This window comes from Canis aureus, chromosome 29 (assembly GCF_053574225.1).
Source record: "Canis aureus isolate CA01 chromosome 29, VMU_Caureus_v.1.0, whole genome shotgun sequence".
Taxonomy (NCBI): domain Eukaryota; kingdom Metazoa; phylum Chordata; class Mammalia; order Carnivora; family Canidae; genus Canis; species Canis aureus.
In genome coordinates this window covers 25,740,154-25,762,492 of record NC_135639.1, presented here as the reverse complement: position 1 = coordinate 25,762,492, position 22,339 = coordinate 25,740,154, and the positions used below count along the sequence as shown (strand labels likewise).

At 37.4% G+C, this 22,339-nt stretch overlaps 1 protein-coding gene across 8 annotated transcripts in view; it reads right to left on the bottom strand.

Annotated features, from left to right (window-relative positions):
• Positions 1–22,339, bottom strand: part of NT5C2 (5'-nucleotidase, cytosolic II) — a 146,561-nt gene that overhangs the window by 56,616 nt on the left and 67,606 nt on the right. Inside the window, exon 1 of one of the 8 annotated variants that reach the window (XM_077877803.1) lies at positions 7,494–7,654. The exons of 6 other annotated variants lie outside the window; for them this stretch is intronic. In XM_077877803.1, the coding sequence (XP_077733929.1) occupies positions 7,494–7,507 (14 nt within the window). In that variant the 5' untranslated portion in view covers positions 7,508–7,654. Of the gene's footprint in view, positions 1–6,123; positions 6,148–7,493; positions 7,655–22,339 lie in introns of those variants that run through there. One more of the 8 variants, XM_077877805.1, reaches the window with a different exon arrangement.

Below are 22,339 nucleotides of genomic sequence, written 5' to 3'. Positions count from 1 at the left end.
TTAATAATAGAAAACATAGGGGTGCTGGCTGGCTGAATTCCAGAAGCATACAACTCTTGATCTCAGGGTCATGAGTCTTGAGTGGTGGGTACAGAGATGATTTAAACTAAAAAATAATTTAGACTTAAATGTCTTCGTTTTCCTAGTAATTCATTTTTACATATTTTATAAATGCAGCAATTCGAAAAGACTGGAATGAAAACAAAAAAACTGATCCCCCATCACTGATAGTTTGATAAGCACTGCCCTAAAGCCCAGCTCCAAACATGTCATTCTCCTATTTAACAACCTTTAGACATTCCTCACTACTTACCCAACTATACAAGTCTGTGTATCTTCAAGGAGTTCAAAGCTTTTCATCATCTTTCCAAAATCAATTTTATCTCATATTGCTCCACATCATGTACCTTTTGCTCTAATAATCAAAATTAACTACTTGCTATTTCCTAAAGTGCCCTGAACTTTGTTTATGCTGTTCCCTATACCTGAAATGTCCTTCTCACTTATCTCTAATTTTTTTTAACACACAGCAATATCAAGTGATTTCTTCAAGAAACTATTCTGGCTGTGCCATGGAACTATCTGGCAATGATGCTTCTGGGTCTCAGATTATTTTTCTACTTAATGAATGAGATTATAAAGTTGTGATCCAGATGAGTGAGAGGTTTGAATATTCAAAATCCTTTACTTTGGCACATGGCATATTTTGGCACATATAGAAAAGATATGGATAGTTCTCTTATTCTTTACTGGATTATAAACTTTGAGACCAGAGTTTATTGCCTTCCCAAAACCTAACATAGGGCCTTGTAAAGAACAGACACAATATTTAACGGAGTACTGGGCTTCATTTGGGGGTAGAAAATTTTTCTAAAATTAAGAGAGTGGTGAGACGCCTGGGTGGCTAAGCAGTTAAGCGCCAGCCTTTGGCTCAGGGCATGATCCTGGAGTCCGGAGATGGAGTCCCACATCAGGCTCCCTGCATGGAGCCTGCTTCTCCCTCTGCCTGTGTCTCTGCCACTCTCTCTCTCTCTCTGTGTCTCTCATGAATAATCAAATAAAATCTTTAAAAATAAATTAATTAATTAAATTTTAAAATAAAAACTAAAAAAAATAAAAATAATGGTGCTAGTTATACAACTCTGTGAATATACTAAAACCACTGAATTATTTACTTTTTAAAAGAGTGAACTGAATAGTATGTGAACCGTATTTCTATAAAGTTATTTAAAAAACATAACTGCAAGACCTCATTCTGCCTCTCCTTCAGTAAAAAAGTATGCTTGGCAATATAAAAATATATAGGTAAGAACTTTCGAATTTATGAAATGGATTCCTAAAAACTGAAATTCAAATACCATGGATATACAGACACAACAAAACATTTTGGACTAATTTTACAAAAGAAAAAATGATTTAAGTAGCATTAGTTTTTGTTTTCATAAACTTCAGCCAATAATTTAGTAATTTGTCTGAATATCTTCTCTGAGAAACACACTCAGGAAGGATACATTTTATCACACCGTGCCAAGAGAACAGCAACCTGTGCTTTTAACAGCCTAACAACATGGGTGCCTGAGTGGCTCACTCAGTTAAGCATCTACCTTCAGCTCAGGTCATGATCTCTGGGTCCTGGGATTGAGGCCTGCATTGAGCCTCACATCAACCTCCCTGCTCAGTGGGGAGTCTGCTCCTCCCTCTCTCTCTCTGACCCTCCCCATCTCGTGATTTCTCTCTCTCTCAAATCTTTTTAATAAACAAATAAAAGTTTGAATAACAAGCATATTATCATTTCTAAAGTAAAACATGAATTAAAAAAAAAAAACATGAATTAATTATAATACTAACTTTTCTCAAATACTCAATATAAAAATGTTCCAGTGAAAAGTAGTATACTATGGCCACATGTATAGAACAAAATAAAAGATGATTAAAATTTAACATGCCATCAATTGTAAAATTCACCCATATTAGATGCCACTAAAAGTGGGGGGTGGGGGGTGGCAGCCCAGGTGGCTCAGCGGTTTAGCGCCACCCTCGGTCCAGGGCCTGATCCTGGAGACCGGGGATCAAGTCCCATGTCAGGCTCCCTGCATGGAGCCTGCTTCTCCTTCTTTTTTTTTTTTTTTTTTAAGATTTTATTTATTTATTCATGAGAGACACAGAGAGAGAGAAAGAGAGGCAGAGACACAGGCAGAGGGAGAAGCAGCCTGATGTGGGACTCGATCCTGGGGCCCCAGGATCATGCCCTGGGCTGAAGACAGCACTAACCACTGAGCCACCCGGGCTGCCCCTGCTTCTCCTTCTGCCTGTGTCTCTGCCTCTCTCATTCTCTGTATAAATAAATAAATAAATGTATAAATAAATAAATAAATAAATAAATAAATAAATAAATAAATAAATATATGTATGTATGTATGTATGTATGTATGTATGTGGGGGGGTGCCCAAGAAAATTTAGAACCTCATAAAGCTAGGATATCACAGGGCTATACCCATAACATGAGGAAAAAGAAGAAATAAATCTGCAACATAGAAGAAACACACAAGAAAATCTGTACATCTCAGTCCTAACACAGTCTAGGGCAGGGGAAAAACCTCCCTTTGAGGATCTAAACAGTCATGTAGTAGGTTTGTGGTCTGAATTTGCACTACTAGGATGGTTAATATTGCCCCTAGGTGACTAAAAGAAATAAAAGTACCTGAAAGAACTCGACTTAATTCTAGGTGGTATACTGCTAGATGCAGCCCAACTTCAGAGATGTTTAAATGTGAAAAAATGTGTATAAAATACTAAGCATACTGATCACACTATCCACTCAAGCTTTCAAAGCATACTTTAAGGAAAAGACATTAAAATTCTTTTCACCTTCTTTCCCAAATGAAGGAACTGCAGTAATGAGAGCAGGATGGTGGGGAATAAAAGACTAGCAAATGTAGAATACACAAAATAAGGGAGAAACTGAAGACAGTATCAGTACTTCTGAATATAAATTTACTGTTTTAGAACCTTGATCCAATTAAATATAGATTTTTCCAATTCCTTTTTTCCTATTTTCCTCAAAGTTCTTTTTTACTTTTCCTCCACAATTTTTTTTAAAGATTTATTTATGACAGAGAAGTGGTGGGGGGTGAGGGGGAGAGAGACGGGGGTGAAAGGGAGGAACACAACTAGATTTCCTGCTTAAGCATGGAGCCTGATGTTGGGCTAGATCTCAGGACCCTGAGACCATGACCTGAGCTGAAACCAAGAGCCGGAGGGCTTAACCAACTGAGCCACCCAGGCCCCTCTTCTCTACAAGTTTTTAAAGACCAGTGTAGGGATGCCTGGGTAGCTCAGCGGTTGAGTATCTGCCTTCGGCTCAGGGTGGATCCCGGAGTCCTAGGATTGAGTCCCACATCAGGCTCCCTGCATGAAGCCTGCTTCACCCTCTGCCTATGTCTCTGCCTGTGTCTCTCATGAAAAAAAAAAAAAGACAAATGTATAGAGGATAATTTATAAAATGCAGTAAAATACAAAAGTTGAATTTTGTGGAATAAAAATGAAAAGAAAATATGATTATCTGATATTATTAGGTTAATTTAATAATTGTACTGACTGTGGGATACCTGAATGGATCAGTGGTTAAGCGTCTGCCTTTGGCTCAGGGTATGATCTCAGGGTTGCATGACCCTCGGGTTCCGGCATCAAGTCCCTCATTGGGCTCCCCAAAGGGAGCCTGCTTCTCCCTCTCCCTATGTCTCTGCCTCTATCTCTCTCTATCTCTCATGAATAAATTAAAAATCTTTTTTAAAAAATTGTACTGACTGTGCCAATAATGGAAAAGAGGGGCCAAAATCTAGAATTTAGGGGAGCCTGGTGGCTCAGTTGGTTAAGCCTCCAACTCTTGGTTTCAGCTCAGGTCATGATCTCAGGGATCCTAGGATCCAGCCCCAAGGCAGGTTGTGTACCTAGTAGGGAGTCTGACTCTGCCTTTCTCTCCTTCTCCCTCTGTTCCTGCTGCCCCTCTACCCCCCTACTTGCCCTCTCCATAAAGAAATCTTAAAAAAAAAAAAAAAAAAAACCTAGAATTTAATATAAATGATAAAACTCATATCCTAAAGCATCTATTTCCCCACGTATATTTCCTTGGATAAGAATAAACAGTAACACAGGGCACCTGGGTGGTACAGTTCATTCTCCAACTCTTTATTTTAGCTCAGATCAGGATCTCAGGGTCCTAAAATTGAGCTCTGCCTGGGGCTACATGCTAGGTTTGGAACTTGCTTAATATTCTCTCTCTCCTCTGCTCCTCCCCTTGCTTGCACTCTCTCTCAAATAAATTAATAAATAAACAAAACCTTAAAAAAAAAAAAAGCACTACCCCAACTGTTTTCTCTTTTGCATTCTCATCAGCAATACATTTCAGCATGAGGCGCTCCACATTGTCTTTTTAATTTTAGTCATTCTAGAGGGTCTACACAATGGTATCTCATTGTGGTTCTATTTTATTTTTTTAAGATTTTATTTCTTTATTTTTTTTGACACAGAGAGAGAGAGAGCACAAGCAGGCAGAGTGGCAGGCAGAGGGAAAGGTCAAGCAGGCTTTTCATTGAGCAGGGAGCCAGATGTAAAGCTTGATCCCAAGATCCTGACCTGAGCCAAAGGCAGATACTTAACTGACTGAGCCACCCAGGTGCCCCTCATTGTGGTTTTAATTAATATTCCCTAAGGACTAGAGTGTCTTTTTTTTTTTTTTTTTAGAGCATTTTTTCAAGTGCTTATTGGCCATATCCTTTTCCATGACAAATATACATTCAAATCTTTTGCTCATTTTTAAACGGGGTTTGTCTTATTATTGTGCTGTGAGAATTCTTCATACATTTTGGATATAAGTCCTTTATTAAATATATACATGTATTGAGAATATCTTCTCCCAGTCTGTGCCTTGTTTTTTCCTTTTCTTAATGGTATTTTTCAAATAGCAGAGTTTTGTTGTTGTTGTTCGTATGATACACAATTGATCAATTTTGACTTTCATGTTATATATTTTACCTAACAAATTTTTAGGTAATGCAAAGTCACAAAGATTTTTGCCTACATTTTACTTTTTATATTTATATTTAGGTCTAGAATCCACTTATCATTTTTTATACGTGGTTTGATAAAGGTCAAAGTTCATTTTTTCCCCTATACGAATGTTCAGTTGTTCTAGCCATTGAATTACCTTGGCCTCAATGCTGAAAATCAATTGACTATAATAAATGTGTGGGTCTATGAATTCTTTATTAGGTTTCATGATCTGTATATGTTTGTCCTTATACTAAACCACATTGTCTCCATTACCATATGTTTACTTTAAGACTCAAGTATAGGGACTCCTGGTGGCTCAGGGGTTGAGCATCTGCCTTCGCCACAGGGTGGGACCTGGGATCCAGGATCAAGTCCCACATCGTGCTCCTTGCAGGGAGCCTGCTTTCCCCCCTCTGCCCGTGTCTCTGCCTCTCTTTGTGTCTCTCATGAATAAATAAATTAAAAATCTTTTTTTTTTTTTTAAATCTTAAAAAAAAAAGACTCAAGTATAATTTTCGGTGATTTAATATAATAATCTTTTCCTATTACTGTAAGAAAAATACTTCATAGATATCAAATGACTGTACTACATGTCCAAATATCACACAAAAACTGTGACTAGAATTCTTTTCATACAAAGTACAAAAGTTATCCATTTATTTCTAAAGACAACAAAGAAAAATAAAATCTAATTTCATTTATATGATCCATGCATCTCAAATAAACTTGCTCAGGCTTGCCTGGCTGGCTCAGTCTATGGAGTGTGTGGGACTCTTGATCTCAGGGTTGTAAGTTCAAGTCCTATACTGAGTGTGGAGCTTATTTAAAAAATAATAAATAAATACATGGGCAGTAGCTACTGTTTAAAAAAAAAATGAATTTGCTCATTATCTATTTAGACAATATGGGAATTGCCCCAACAGCTCCTAGAAATAAAGCTAAAAGAGTATCTTAGCCCTTATGGTATCCTTTGGTTTGTACAGATCTTTTTCTAACTAAGCAATTCTAACACATACTTTACCATAGATGAAAAATTAGTACTAATTACTTTCTAAGAATTTTGAATGTACCTAGAAATTTAGTTCTTGGGATGCCTGGGTGGCTCAGTGATTGAGCATCTGCCTTCGGCTCAGGGCGTGATCCTGGGTCCAGGGATCAAGTCCCACATCAGGTTCCTGTAGGGAGCCTGCTTCTCCCTCTGCCTGTGTGTCTGCTTCTGTCTCTCATGAATAAATAAATAAAATCTTAAAAAAAAAAAAGAAATATAGTTCTTAAATCTACAAACGAGCTTTATAAACAACTGTGTGTACAAGACTGACAAATCCTACCAGCATCTATGATAATCTTTATCATAAAAATTGTTTAATTGCAGGTTTATAGCTAGTGCTAGAAGGAAAGAAAACATACAAACCCTAAAGAGGCAGTCCTTTCATAATTTTTACATTTAAAGAAACCTCAAAATTCTAGTGATATCATAAGAGGTCTAAAAATAATATAGAATTATTATGCCAGTGGTTGTTCTCTTTATTCAATAATGAGTTTTAAAATAGCAGTAAAGTGGGTCAATTTTGTTTTGGTCATAATCAATACATTAGATTAAAATAAATTATAATAATGGGGCTCTGAAACTACTCCAAAATTTCTAATAGAACAAAGAACTAGAAAAAGAATTAAGAGCTTCCAGAAAATCAAAATTAAATTTTACTACATTTTTGAGATCTATGTCCTACTTAATCAAAGGGAATGTCTGTCTGAAATTAATCAGGTCCAGTTACACTTAAAGGTTAGAAATGAAATAGTATGCAATCATTAAGTTATATGTCACCTATTACAGTGGTAACAAAAAGAGTATCGGACTCTGTGGCATAGGAGACAATAATACAGAAACAATGAAAACCTTAACACAAAACTATTTTATATTGTAAAGTAAAAGGAAATAAGAGATTCTACTCAAAATTACTTTTTGCTTAACACTCCCCAGAAACAAAGTCACAAGCCGCTTTTCACTCAAATCTTTCACATCATCTTCCAAAGGTACAAATTAATTGCAAATACCTTTGAGCTTTTAACTTCACTTATTTCTATGTAAAATTCTATGTAACAGACACCACTGTTTGTTTCCAATATTCATAAACACTTAATAAAGAAAAACAAAATGAGTTTACCACAGAGTAAACAGAGAGTGCTTAAGGCTCACTAAATTCCTATGAAGAGTATCCATCCTCAATGCTGTCTTTCAAAATAGCAATAGTTACTTTACAGTAGATTACATGTAAAACATTAACAATAATGTAAGCTTTCGGCTAAATTTCTTTCAACCTCTCCCTCTCTACCTTCTCTGTCGGACTGGTAACACTGCTTATTAATCTTCCAATTCACAGATGACTAGAACATCTCTTCACTGAGAAAAATGGAGGAAAAGAATAATAAACTCACTTACCCTTCCTTAGACATTCTCAAAGATCTACTTCCTCTGGATGAGAATACAGGATCAACAAACAAGCTTCACTGATCTCTTGAGAACTGTAGCTCATTTGTTAAAGCACAGAGAACTCAGGCCCTGAGAGGCCAAACAAATTCGGGCACAATGCCGAACCCTAACCAGGCAGTATCTCAGGGACCAATAACCTTCACTTTAAATACTTGAAAACCTAAGAATAATAGAAAAAAAAATTGGAGGGCAGAAAAAATAACTAATGGCCTGAAATGTTTAAGACTGGCCAGTTTAGAAAGGCGACAATCCAAATGGCAAGTTCCCCTAAGAGACAGGAATCGTTACTGGCAAACACACAGAAAAAGCAAATTTACCCCCTAATGAGGCCTGCCAATAGTGCGCAAACAATGTGAGTTTCACAGAATGGAGCGGCCCTAGTCAGTCTAAATCATTTTTAGTTTACACTGGGAGAGGAAAAAAAAAAAAATCAACAGGATAAATAATACCATGTTTTAATTTTCAATTTAGTTATTTTCACCCCCTAGAAAATGAACTACAGAAGGAAGTATTTACATACTGATCATTTTACAGGAGGAACATAAAGTATTTACACACTGAGGTCTTCTTTATCATTAACTGCTTTTAAGTAAAACATCTGTGTTCACAAATGTTTTACTCAATTGCCTAAAATTTTCAGCTTATGTGGAAAGCAATTTACAGATCTCTGGAAAATGGGGGATATATCCAGAAGATTCTAAAAGTTAATTCCAAATCTCAGAGCAAGTTGAAGTTTGAAAGAAAAACATCTGCAACATTCCTGCCTCCTGACCAATATAATGCATAGGGATTATGCAACAAGGGGAGAAATAAACAAGGGTGTTAAAGTCTAAGAACACTGAAATGGCAAGCAAATCCCCCTACTGGTGATTCAAATTAAAAATATACATATCTTAAAGAAATACTGTATGAATTAAAACTTTAATTAAAGAAAATTTATCCTTTAAATATCACCTAAATATCTTACTAAAAAGGTTTCTATTAGTTATTAAAATGTTTAGTCATCAATAACTAAAAGCTGTGTATCTGAAACTAAAATAAGTGTATGTTAAGTATACTTGAATAAAAATTTTTTTAAATACAGTGCTATTAAATACTATACATTTCAAACTAAAATTATTTTCAGTTTATTTAGAAAAGCAGTGTGGAAGGAGAATGAGCACTGGAACAACTAAATTCTAGCTTCTCCGCTTTCTGGCTCTGGCACCTTGAATAAGTTACTTACCCCAAACATCAGGGTTTTTTTTATCTATAGAAGAGAGATCACATCTAGTAGGGTTATTCTGTCATTTTTGAGCACGCAAAGAACTACTGTAACTTCAGGTGTGGGGGTGCAGGAAACCAACCGGTTGCTTGCCAAGCATTATCTCACCAAAATATCTCTGGGGAAATTTTTTTTAAATCCAATTCTCAAATTGTACGTGAATGTGAAGGACTTTTCACAGGCTCTCCTCAAACTTAATTCAATAAAAGAATACAAACAATATGGAAAAATGATATAATCCTTAAGACTGCCAATTTCCCATGGCTTCCCTTGATTTTCAATATGTGGCTCAGTGTGGTAGAAGCAAATGTAATTACGAGTTTAAGGCTTTACTACTTGCAAAGAGAAAGCAAAATGATTCTCACTTGAGCAAAAGGGCATACACACTTACATGAGCTTCCTATGCAAATAATAATGCACTGAGATGATTAGCTCTTTCAAACTCCATTCATATAGTCAAGAAATATTCACTGAATCTCTATGTGTCTGGTACCCATAATACAAAGATGAATATGGCAGTCCTTGATTTTCAGGAGTTCAAAGTCTAATGGAGGAGACCCACTCATAAAGCTTTAAAGTAGTGTGTTGGATGCCTGGGTGGCTCAGCGGTTGAAAGGCTGCCTTTGGCTCAGGGCGTGATCCCACTCTCCCAGGGTCCCACATCAGGCTCCCTGCATTCAGTCTGCTTCTCCCTCTGTCTATCTCTGCCTCTCTCTTTGTGTCTCCCATGAATAAATAAAATCTTTAAAAAATAATAAAATTTAAAAAGTAGTGTGCAATTACAGTATTAGAGATACGCACAACAGAGAGATGCATCTATATTCTCTTGGCTGAGTCTTTTTTTTTTTTTAAGATTTTATTTATTAGACACACAGAGAGAGAGACAGACAGACAGACAGACAGAGGGAGAAGCAGGCTCCATGCAGGGAGCCTGACAAGGCCTCGATCCCAGGACTCCAGGATCATGCCCTGGGCTGAAGGCAGGCGCCAGACCGCTGAGCCACCCAGGGATCCCCTTGGCTGAGTCTTACTAAAGGACAAAACGCCCAAGTTGTTTTTTTTAAACTGACATTGTGTACTGGGCATCTGGGTGGCCCAGCTGGTTAAGCATCTGTCTTCATTTGGCTCAGATTGTGATCCCAGGATCCTGGGATGGAGCCCCTCCTGTGGGGGCTTCTCCCTCTCTATCTGATCTGATCCTTCCCCTGCTCATGATCTTGCTCTCTCTCAAATAAATAAATAATCTTTAAAAAATAAACTGACACTGTGCTAAGCACTTTATATTATCTCATTTAATCTCAAATAATTCTATGAAGTATAAATCTTCCCAATTTCACAGATGAGAAAAGATTACAGGAGTTAAATAACTGTGATTCTAAAGAAATTAAACAGAATAATGCAAAATGTTAACCTAAGACCCGGGCTCTTAACCACCATGCTAAAGGATTAACAGATGTTAATCAGGCTCAAAGAAAAAGAGTGGGTGCCATTTGCTTCAACGTGGATGGAACTGGAGGGTATTATGCTGAGTGAAGTAAGTCAGTCGGAGAAGGACAAACATTATATGTTCTCATTCATTTGGGGAATATAAATAATAGTGAAAGGGAAAATAAGGGAAGGTAGAAGAAATGTGTGGGAAATATCAGAAAGGGAGACAGAACGTAAAGACTGCTAACTCTGGGAAACGAACTAGGGGTGGTAGAAGGGGAGGAGGGCGGGGGGTGGGAGTGAATGGGTGATGGGCACTGGGTGTTATTCTGTATGTTAGTAAATTGAACACCAATAAAAAAAAAAAAAGGGAAAAAAAAAAAAAAGAAAAAGAGTGGGTGGAAAACATTTCAACAGAAGTGTTACTATGAATGAAAAGCAGCACAGCAGACATGATGTGTGAAAAAACCCTAGACTCAGTTCAGAGTTAATGGAATACAGAGTGGAGGAGCGGAACTGCTCAAAATGAAAAGTGGAAAGAAAAGAATCAATCTCACAGGGCCTTAAATATTAGGTTAAGGGGCTTAGAATTAATCCCATTGCAAAGAGGATGTGATGCCCCTGAAGGTGTTAAGCAGGGTGATAATATGATTTAATAACAGATTTGGAGGCACCTGAGTGGCTCAGTTGAGCATCCAACTGTTCAATTCAGCATAGGTCTTGATCTCAGGGTCCTGAGTTCAAGCCTGACGTGGAGCCTACTTTAAAATTAATTAATTAATTAATTATAAAAAATAAAAATAGATTTGAAGAAAATAGGCAAAGCAAAGAGATCTATTGGGGATTACTATAAGTAATCCAGGACAATGAGGACCAGAGCCTGGACTAGTATTATCAGGAATGAAAAGACTGGAATCTACAAATGACTAAATGCACATGTATGCATGCATATATTTTAAATGTATTGAGAAGTTGGGGTGCCTGGGTGGCTTAGCTGGTTAAGCGCATAACCCATGATTTTGGCTCAGGTAATGATCTTGGGTTGTGGGATCAGCCCACATTGGGCTTCATGCTCAGCAAGGAGTCTGCTGGAGATTTTCTCTCTCCCTCTGCCCTCATCCCCCTTCACACATGTGCACTCTTTCTCTCCCAAATAAATATTTTTCAAAAAATAAATAAAGGAGATCCCTGGGTGGCTCAGCGGTTTCGCGCCTGACTTTGGCCCGGGGTGCAATCCTGGAGTCCTGGGATCGAGTCCCGCGTCGGGCTCCTGGCATGGAGCCTGCTTCTCCCTCTGCCTGTGTCTCTGCCTCTCTCTCACTCTCTATGTCTATCATAAATAAATAAAAATAAATCTTTAAAAAAATAAAATAAAAAAAAATAAAAAATAAATAAATAAATGTATTGAGAAGGGACTGCAAAGATGATCTCCAAAATACTAATGATGTTCACCTATGAGAAAGAGGAGTGAGGGTGAAAGGGTAAGTGAAGAAGAACTTCATATTCACTCTTATATTTCCATACACTTGATTACTGCACAGCAAAAATTTACTCAGATATCACCTAAATATTTTTAAACACTGTTAAAAAATAATTAAAAGATTAAAATTTGGAATTATCATATGAACTTCTGAATGGATGTATTAACAATTAAAATTCTCTTTTTTAAAAAAAATTGTATTTATTATTCATGAGACAGAGAGAGAGAAGCAGAGACACAGGCAGAGGGAGAAGAGGCTCCGTGCAGGGAGCACGACATGGGACACAATCCCGGGTCTCCAGGATCACACCCTGGGCCGAAGGCGGCACTAAACCACTGAGCCACAGGGGCTGCCCTAAAATTCTCTTTTAAAAAGCCTTGAGGGACGCGTGGGTGGCTCAGTGATCGAGCATCTGCCTTCAGCTCTGGGCATGATCCTGGGATTGGAGACCCAGTCCCACATCGGGCTCCTTGTGAGGAGTCTGCTTCTCCCTCTGCCGATGTCTTTGCCTCTCTCTGTGTGTCTCTCATGAATAAACCGAATCTTTAAAAAAAAAAAAAAAAAAGCCTTGAAGGGAGGGGGTTAGAAATAGAGCCTTCAGTTCCTTTGACTTTTTTTTTCCTTTAGGAAAAAAAAAATCTTACTTATTCATGAGAGAGACAGAAAGAGAGAGGCAGAGACATAGGCAGAGGGAGAAGCAGGCTCCCCACAGGGAGCCCAGTGTGGGACTCGATCCGGAATTGCAGGATCCCGCTCTGAGAGAAAGACAGGTGCTAACCGCTGAGCCACCCAGGCATCCCAGTTCCTTTGACTCTTAAACAGAAGTTCTTTAAGATTTAAATGTTTACTATTTAACTGGAAACCGTAAAAAGTAACAAAGTATATTTGATTAAAAGAATTCCAAAATGAAACTGAAACTTAAAAAAATTATAAAAAACAAAATTTTAAATGTGATAGATTCAGGTCAGAGCCAACTAAAAAGAGAATTAGTGAAATAAAAGTCTGAAAAACCTTCCAGAATATAACAGGGAGAGAAAAAAGGATGGAAAATTCGAGAGAAAGAATGAAAGAAAAGAGGACATAGTAGTGCTAAAGTGTAACATATGTTTATTAAAGTTCAAAAGGAGAGGAGCACCTGGGTGGTTCAGTGCCTGAGCATCTGCCTTTGGCTCAGGCTGTGATCTCAGGGTGCTGGGATCGAGTCCCATATCGGTCTCCCGATAAGGGGCCTGCTTCTCCCTCTGCCTATGTCTCTGCCTCTCTCTGTGGCTCTCATGAATAAATAAATAAAATCTAAAAAAAAAAAAAAAAGAACTCCAATGAATCCTAAGCAAGATATTAAACCCAAAGTTTAAGAGTCTCCAACCTGGGGAGGAATATGTGTGAGAGTGACACACTACTTCTCTAAAATAAAATCTTAAAAAAAAAGAAGAAACATCTCAAAGCAATGACCTAACCTTTACCTTAAGAAATTAGAAAAGGGGGAATCCCTGGGTGGCGCAGCAGTTTAGCACCTGCCTTTGGCCCAGGGCGCGATCCTGGAGACCCGGGATCGAATCCCACGTCGGGCTCCCGGTGCATGGAGCCTGCTTCTCCCTCTGCCTATGTCTCTGCCTCTCTCTCTCTCTCTCTGTGTGACTATCATAAATAAATAAAAATTTAAAAAAAAAGAAATTAGAAAAGGAAGAGCAAACTAAACTCAAAACAAGCAGAAGGAAGGAAACTAAAGATCAGAGCAGAGATAAACAAAAGAAAATAGAAAAACAATGGAGGAAAATCAATGAAACAAAGGTTAGTTCCAACAATATAACATTTAGCTATTACAATGAAGGAAGAAAAAAAAAAAGAAGACTCAAATTACTAAAATCAGAAATAAAAGCAAAGGGCAGCCCTGGTGGCTCAGCCCTTTAGCGCCACCTTCAACCCAGGGCGTGATCCTAGAGACCCAGGATAGAGTCCCAGGTCAGGCTCCCTGCATGGAGCCTGCTTCTCCCTCTGCCTGTGTCTCTGCCTCTCCCTCTCTCTCTCTCTCTCTCATGAATAAATAAAATTAAAAAAAGAAAAAAGAAAAAAAGAAGGAACACCTCCCAGATCATTCTACCAAGCTAGTATTACATCTTTTTTTTTTTTTTTTTTAAGTAGGCTCCATGCCCAGTGTGGAGCCCAAATGGGGCTCAAAATCACGACCCTGAGATCAAGACCTGAGCTGAGACCAAAAGGTCAGATGCTCAACGGACTGAGTCACCCAGGTGCCCCAAGCCAGCATTACATCTTGATACCAAAGCCAGATAAGACATTATAAGAAAAGAAAAATAACAGAACAATATCCGTTATGAAGATAGGTACAAAAATCCTCAAAAAGATACTAGCAAACCAAATCCAACAAAGTACAAAAACTACGATTCACTTTGATAGACACAAAAAGGAATCTGACAAAATCCAACACCCTTTCATGATAAAAACATTCAACAAACTAGGAATAGAAAGGAATCTCAGGGGATCCCTGAGTGGCTCAGCGGTTTAGTGCCTGCCTTTGGCCCGGGGCGCAATCCTGGGGTCCCAGGATCGAGCCCCGCGTTGGGCTCCCAGCATGGAGCCTGCTTGTCCCTCTGCCTGTGTCTCTGGCTCTCTCTCTCTCTCTCTGTGTCTATCATAAATAGATAGATAGATAGATAGATAGATAGATAGATAGATAGATAGATAGATAGATAAAAGAAAGGAATCTCAAATTAACAATGAAAAGGAACTTCCATAACCTGATAAAGGACATCTATGAAAAACCTGTAGTTAATAATGAAAGACGTAAGATTTCTTCCTAAGGTAAGGCAAAAGAAAAAGATGTCTACTCTCACTAGTTCTACTCAGTACTGTACTGGACATTTTAGCCAAAATTAGGCAAGAAAAAAAGGTTTTCATATTGGTAAAGAAGTAGAAGTGTCCTTATTTGCAGATGACATGATCTTATATATTAGACTCACTAAAGAATTCACAAAAAAAAACCAAAAAATTATTAGAGGCAACAAACCAAGTTGAAGAATACAAAATCAGTATATAAAAAACCAGTTGTATTTCCATAAACCAGCAAAGAATAATCCAAAATTGAAATTTTGAAAACAATTCCAGGGGTGCCTGGGTGACTCGGTTAAACATTTGCCTTCAGCTCAGTCATGATCCCAGAGACCTGGGATCAAGATCCATGTTAGGCTCCCTGCTCAGTGAGGAGTCTGCTTCTCCCTCTCCCTCTCTGTCTGTCCCTCCTCCTACTCATGCTTAGTCTCTCTAATAAATAAATAAAATGTTCTTTTAAAAAGAAAACAATTTGGGATCCCTGGATGGCTCAGGTTTAGTGCCTGCCTTTGGCCCAGGGAGTGATCCTGGAGTCCCGGGATTGAGTCCCACATCGGGCTCCCTGCATGGAGCCTGCTTATCCCTCTGCCTTTGTCTCTGCTTCTCTCTCTCTCTCTGTGTCTCTCATGAATAAATAAATAAAATCTTTTTTAAAAATCCATTTACTATAGTATCTGAAATCATAAAATACTTAAGAATAAATGTAACAAAAGAAGTATAAGACTTGTGCACTGAAAACTACAAAATACTGTAAAAAGTGATTAAAGAAGATCTAAATAAATGGGAAGATATCCCATATTCATCAATCAGAGACTTAATATTGTTGAGATGACACTACTCCTTAAATTGATATAAAGATTCAATATAATCCCTATCAAAATTCCAAGTTAGCTTTTTGGTAGAAATTAACAAACAGTCCTAAAATTCTTATGTACATAGGTGGACCACAGAATAGCCAAAACAATCTTGAAAAGGAAGAACAAAACCGAAGGATTCACATCATCACTTCAAAATTTAAGACAAAGCCACAACAATAAAGACTGTGTAGTATTGACCTGAGTAGACAGATAGATCAAAGGAATACAACTGGAATTGCAGAATTAATTATACACATCTATGACCAACTGATTTTGACATGGGTATCAAGATCATTTAATTTGGAAAGAAGTCTTTTCAACAAATAGTGCCAGGATAACTGGATATCCACATGCAAAGAATGATTTTGGACCTTCATCTTGCATCATATAAAAAAAATTAGATCAAAATGGATCAAAAACTTAAACATAGAACATAAAACTCTATATAAAACTCTCAAAAGAGGGACTCCTGGGTGGCTCAGCGGTTGTGCGTATGCCTTTGGCTCAGGGTGCGATCCCGGGGTCCTGGGATCGAGTCCCTCATCGGGCTCCATGTGAGGAGCCTGCTTCTTCCTCTCCCTATGTCTCTGCCTTCTCTGTCTCTCATGAATAAATCAATAAAAATCTTAAACAACAACAAAAACCTCTCAAAAGAAAACGTAAGTGTAAATCTTTGTGACCTAAGATTAAGCAATGGTTTCCTAAATATGACCCTAAAAGCACAAGCAACAAAAGAAAATATAGATAACCTGGACTTCATTGATATTAAAAAACATTTGTGCTTCAAATGACACTACCAGGTAAATGAAAAGACAATCCACAGAATGGGAGAAAATATTTGAAAATCATGTAGCAGACATAGGTTTGGTATCCAGAATATATAAAAAACTTACACAACAATTTAAAAATAAAACAACTAAGAAATGGGCAAAAGATTTGAATAAACATTTCTCAAAAGAAGATATGCAGATGACAAAAACATTTAAAAATGCTCAACATCATTAATCATAAGGAAAATGGAAATAAAAATCACAATGAGACACCACTTCTCGCACACACACTAGGACAGCTATAAAAAAAATAACAAATAACAAGTTATGTGTTATTGTGAGGATGTGGAGAAATTAAAACCCTCATCCACTGATGGCAATAATGTAAAATGACACATCTATACCGGAAAACAGTCTGACAATTCTTCAAAAATAAGTTAAACATAATGTTACTACATAAGCCAGCCAATCCCACTGCTAGATACATACCCAAAAAAACTGAAAACATGTCCACACAAATTTGTACGCAGTGGTCATAGTAGCATTATTCATAATAGCCAAAAAATGGGAACAATCCAAATACTAAGCAACAGATGAACAAAATGTGGTATATCCATACAATGGATTATTACTCAGCCATTAAAGTAAGTATTGAGTCATGCCAGCACATGGATCAATCAAGAAAACATTAAGTGAAAGAGCCAGAAACAAAAAAGACCTGATATGATTCCATTTATATGAAATGTGTAGAATATTTGATTCCATACAGAAGAAAGTAGATCAGTGATTGCCAAAGGCTGAGGGAGGAAGGAAGGAAGGGTTATTTCTAGTGGGTAAGGGATTCCTTTTGGGGTTGATGAAAATGTTCTGGAATTAGTGGTGATGATTGCACAATCTTGTGAATATACCATAACCAAGGAGTTGTACATTTTACAAGTGTAAAGTTTATGGTATGTGAATTTTATCTCAATTTTTAAAATTACATTTTTAAAGTTAAGAATATCTGTTCATCAAAAGATTATTGAAAATAAAAGGCAAGACAAAAACTGGGACACAATCACAAATAACTCATGTCTACAAAGTAGACATTTATTCTCCTGAATAAATAAAAATCTTAAAAAAAAAAGGGTCCTTGAAGATGAAATATGCCATTTAAATATGAGTAACATTTCCTCAAACTGACTTTCTTTTCATTCATTCATTTGTTCATTCATTCATTCAAGACACAGAGAAAAAAAAAAAAAAGACACAGAGAAAGAGGCAGAGACATAGGTAGAGGGAGAACCAGGCTCCCTTCGGGGAACCTGATGCAGGACTTGATCCTAGGACCTCGGGATCACAACCTGGGCCAAAGGCAGACTCTCAACCATTGAGCCAGCCCGGTATCCCTCAAACTGAGTTTCTTATTACAGGATTTCATTGAATCAAACATCTGCTGTCTCTTCTCTCTCTTCCTTGCTAGCACCACCACTTTTCTTTTTTTTTTTACTTTTCTATTTTACTTTAGGCAGGTTTTTAGAAGAAGCATAGAGGGAATGGTAAAGAGAAATAAATGGAGAATGTTTTAAGATGCAGTATCTTCTTCTGAACAATAAAGTTTAGAGAATCTGTATCCCATAAAGTAGTACCACTACATATTATGAAAAGCACTTATATTTAAAGGAGACAAAGAATATCTATGATGTAAAAATGGCATGTCACTGAATTTTTTAAATGCAACTTTCTATGTTGAAATAATTACAAATTCATATGCAGTAGAAGAAACAATACAGAAAGATTCCCCTTTTCCATTCACCTAGTTTCCCTCAATGAAAATATCCTGCATAATGGGGATCCCTGGGTGGCTCAGTGGTTTGGCAGCTGCCTTTGCCCCAGGGCGTGATCCTGGAGTGGATGGAGTCCCACATCAGGCTCCCTGCATAGAGCCTGCTTCTCCCTCTGCCTGTGTAAAACTTTAATACCTGTTTTTTATTTGAAGTTCAAAAAAAATCATAACCACTTCTAATAGTAGGAGTGTGTCAAGCTACAGGTACTACAAAATAATTTTAGACATGTACACAAATTCCTTTTTATTCCTTAAACATATATAATAATTTAAAACTTTGAGTTAAGAAACCATTATTATTCATCAAATTTAAATAAACCACTGATACGGCTTTGGAAGAGTAAAGTTCAATTAAAAAAAATTTGGATAAATATATAAAGAACTTCAGAGCAAAGTGGTTGCAATGTCTTATAAAATAAGGCAAAGGGGGATGCCCGGGTGGCTCAGCTGTTGAGCATCTGCCTTAGGCTCAGGGCATAATCCCGGGATCCAGGATCGAGTCCCACATCAGGCTCCTTCCAGGGAACCTGCTTCTCCCTTTGTGTATGTCTCTGCTTCTCTCTCTGTGTCTCTCATGAATAAATAAAATAAAATCTTAAAAAAAAAAATAAGGCAAAGAACTGCTTAACCAAAAATTCACAAGCCCAATTATTTATCAAATTTCAGTTCAACAAAAACTACTGCTGAATTCATAAGCTGTGTTCATATAGAAAGAACCAATTTACTTAACAGAAATTCTTCTATACCAAAATCATCAAAATTTAAAAAGAAAAAACCAAATACCTGACTTCAGCATCCTGATCACAAACATGGAGAGCAGATGAAAAATCTAATTGTTCCATTGTTGGATTTGGTAGATACAAATTCTGATCTATTCTGATCACTGTAAGATTCTAGGTGTTAAACAAGAAACTATTTAAGAAGTAATTGTCTAACTTGCCTCCTTCAAGCCACTGTAACATCTGAGCAACTCAGCCTATCTTCTGACCATACAGCAAAACTATTTCAATGAAGGGTTTGGCCTGATGATTATCCTCACCCTAGAAGACTCAACAATCATAATAAGGAAATGGAAGAAGAACAACAGTCACATTCTAAAGACCAGTTTCTTAATAATGACTCATGACCATTATTTTTAAAAGACTAATATTAGCAAGAAAAAACCCAGAAGTTAGAAGTTTATTTACTTAACTAAAAATATTTAGCTTCTTCTAAAAAGGGAATCCAAAGCATCGCATACAATGTATATGACAAATGATCATCATAATCTGCCTAATTTAACCAATGATAAATTACCAACTGCAATAAATGTCTTTAATAAAAAGCCCTGGAAACAGAATATTCTACAAACTGACTTAACTAGAAAATGAAAATAAATTCCTTTTAAATGGTTTCTATTAAAATTTTTTAATTGGGATGCCTGGGTGGCTCAGCAGTTGAGCATCTGCCTTTGGCTCAGGGCATGATCCCGGAGTCCCAGGATCGAGTTCCACATCAGGCTCCCTGATGGAGCCTGCTTCTCCCTCTGCCTGTGTCTCTGTCTCTCTCATGAATGAATAAATAAATTCCTTAAAAAAATAAAAATAAAAAAATAAAAAATTTTAATTAACAAAAGCAAGAATTCAAGAACCCAAATTTTACATTAAAAGGAAATTCTGGGCAGCCCCGGTGGCCCAGCGGTTTGGCGCAGCCTTTGGCCCAGGGTGTGATCCTGGAGACCCGGGATCGAGTCCCGTGTGTTGGGCTCCCTGCATGGAGCCTGCTTCTCTCCCTCTCCCTCTGCCTGTGTCTCTGCCTCTCTCTCTCTCTCTCTGTCATGAATAAATAAATAAAATCTTTAAAAAAAATAAAAATAAAAATAAAAGGAAATTCTGCAATATGCTACAATATGGATTAACCTTGAGAACATTATGGTGATATAAGTCTGTCACAAAAAGACAAATACTATATGATTCCACTTATATGAAGTACTTAGAGTATTCAAAATTATAAAGACAGTATAATGGTAGTTGGTTGCCAGGGCTGGGAGAGGGGAGAACAGGGACTTATTGTTTAATAGTTATAGTATTAATTGTATAAAATGAAGTCATGGGGATGGATACTGGTGATGGCTGCACAACACTGTGACTTAATACCACTGAAGTATACACTTAACAGTTAAGTGGCAAATTTATATTATGTATACTTTACCACAATAAGAAAAAAAGAAAAAAAGAAAAAAAGGTTTTAAATGATCTAAAAATTTAAATCCTTGAAGGGGTTTTTTTCCTACTGTTTCTATTATTGTAGATTGCACGTTACCATATAAGAATGTAAGGTGCAGAGCCAGTCTAAAATGTTCCAGGAAATATCATTCCTAAATGAGTCAGAAGCACTCAGACTATGACATATTAAATACAATCAGGACACCTGATGTGTACTAGATGATCTCCATTGCATAATTCTAGTCCTTGTTTCCACTGATAAATATGTTACATCATAACCAAATGTATATAGTATAAAGACTACACAAATAATTGTATAAGTATAAAACACCTAAATATTTCCTCTTTCCTCTAACTTAGAAACAAATGAATAATTATGACTTGTAGATTCCTGGAGTTCCCATACAACTTTTTAGCACTACCAGTACATCAGTATTTCTACTTACACCTTGCTTTCCCAACATGGGAGGCAGAGATAGTTCTAGAAGGGCCCAAGTCTTTCTATCCTATTAATTTATGAAAAAGTGTAAACTTCTAATTTCTGTCTAAAACCAAATGATTTCTAAATGCAGACCCTACTTCCACATATCTTAGCTACTAAAGATTAGGCAGAAACAGCCATTTAATTAAATCGATTAATTGTAACAAATAAGGGGCACCTGGTGGCCTCAGTCAGTTAAGCATCTGCCTTAGGCTTAGGTCATGATCCCAGGGTCCTGGGACTGAGGCCCGCATGGGGCTCCTGGCTCACTGGGGAGTCGGCTTCCCCTTTCTCTGCCCCTACCCCCAGCTCGTTCTCTCTCTCTCTCTAAAAAAATAGATAAATCTTTTTAAAAAGGTAACAAATAAATTTTAAATATTCACATTCTAAACGTTTTATAAAGATTTATTGGGGGGGGGGGGAAGGGGGGAGAATCTTCAAGCACACTCCCTGCTGAGCATGGAGCCAGAGACCTAGGGCTCAATGTCACTAGCCATGAGATCATGACCTGAGCCAAAACCCAGAGGCAGCCACTTAAATGACTGAGCAACCCAGCTGTCTTACATTTTAAACTTTTAAAGGAAAACTGATTCAGAGAAAATGTTAAAGTCTTTTTATTTAAAATTTATTTATTTATTTGAGACAGAGCAAGCTAGAGAGAGAGAGACCGAGAAAACAATGGGGGTGGGGGGGGGAATGAAGAGGAGGGGCAGAGGGAGAGGGAGAGGGAGAAGTCCATACCCCGATGAGCCAGATGCCTGCTAATACAGGGGTTGATCTCAGGATCATGGCATCATGACCTGAGCTGAAGGCAGATGCTTAACCGACTGAGCCAGCCAGGCACCCCTTAAAGTATTAATCAAAGAAAATATTGCTAATATCCAGCACTACTCACATTCAGTTTAATAAAGTAGCCAGTAGACATAATTTTAAAAATCTACTTAAAAACTGTAATTGGTTTGTGGCAAACGTGAATTAAGAATTTCTTTCTTGGGGATCCCTGGGTGGTGCAGCGGTTTAGCGCCTGCCTTTGGCCCAGGGCGCGATCCTGGAGACCCAGGATCGAATCCCACGTCAGGCTCCTGGTGCATGGAGCCTGCTTCTCCCTCTGCCTGTGTCTCTGCCTCTCTTTCTCTCTCTCTGTGTGTGACTATCATAAATAAATAAAAATTTAAAAAAAAAAAAAAGAATTTCATTCTTGTTAACTAAGGTACAATTTTCTAGCATCTGAAGACTTTCTTCAGTTAAGGATTTTTATTAGTAGATATAAGAAACAACAAATTTCCTTTTAAAACGTAGTGGCAGGGCAGCCCTGGTGGCTCAGTGGTTTAGCGCCACCTTCAGCCCAGGGTGTGATCCTGGAGACCTGGGATGGAGTCCCACATCAGGCTCCCTGCATGGAGCCTGCTCCTGTCTCTGCCTCTCTCTCTCTCTCTTTCTCTGTATCTCTTATGAATAAATAAAAATCTTTAAAAACATATATATAGGTACATATATATACATAATTACATATATATAAAACATACATATATATGTATGTGTGTATATACACACACACACAGACACACACATATATGTATGTATGTATGTATATATATAAAACATAGTGGCAGCAGTATGGTTAAAAGTCTAGATTCT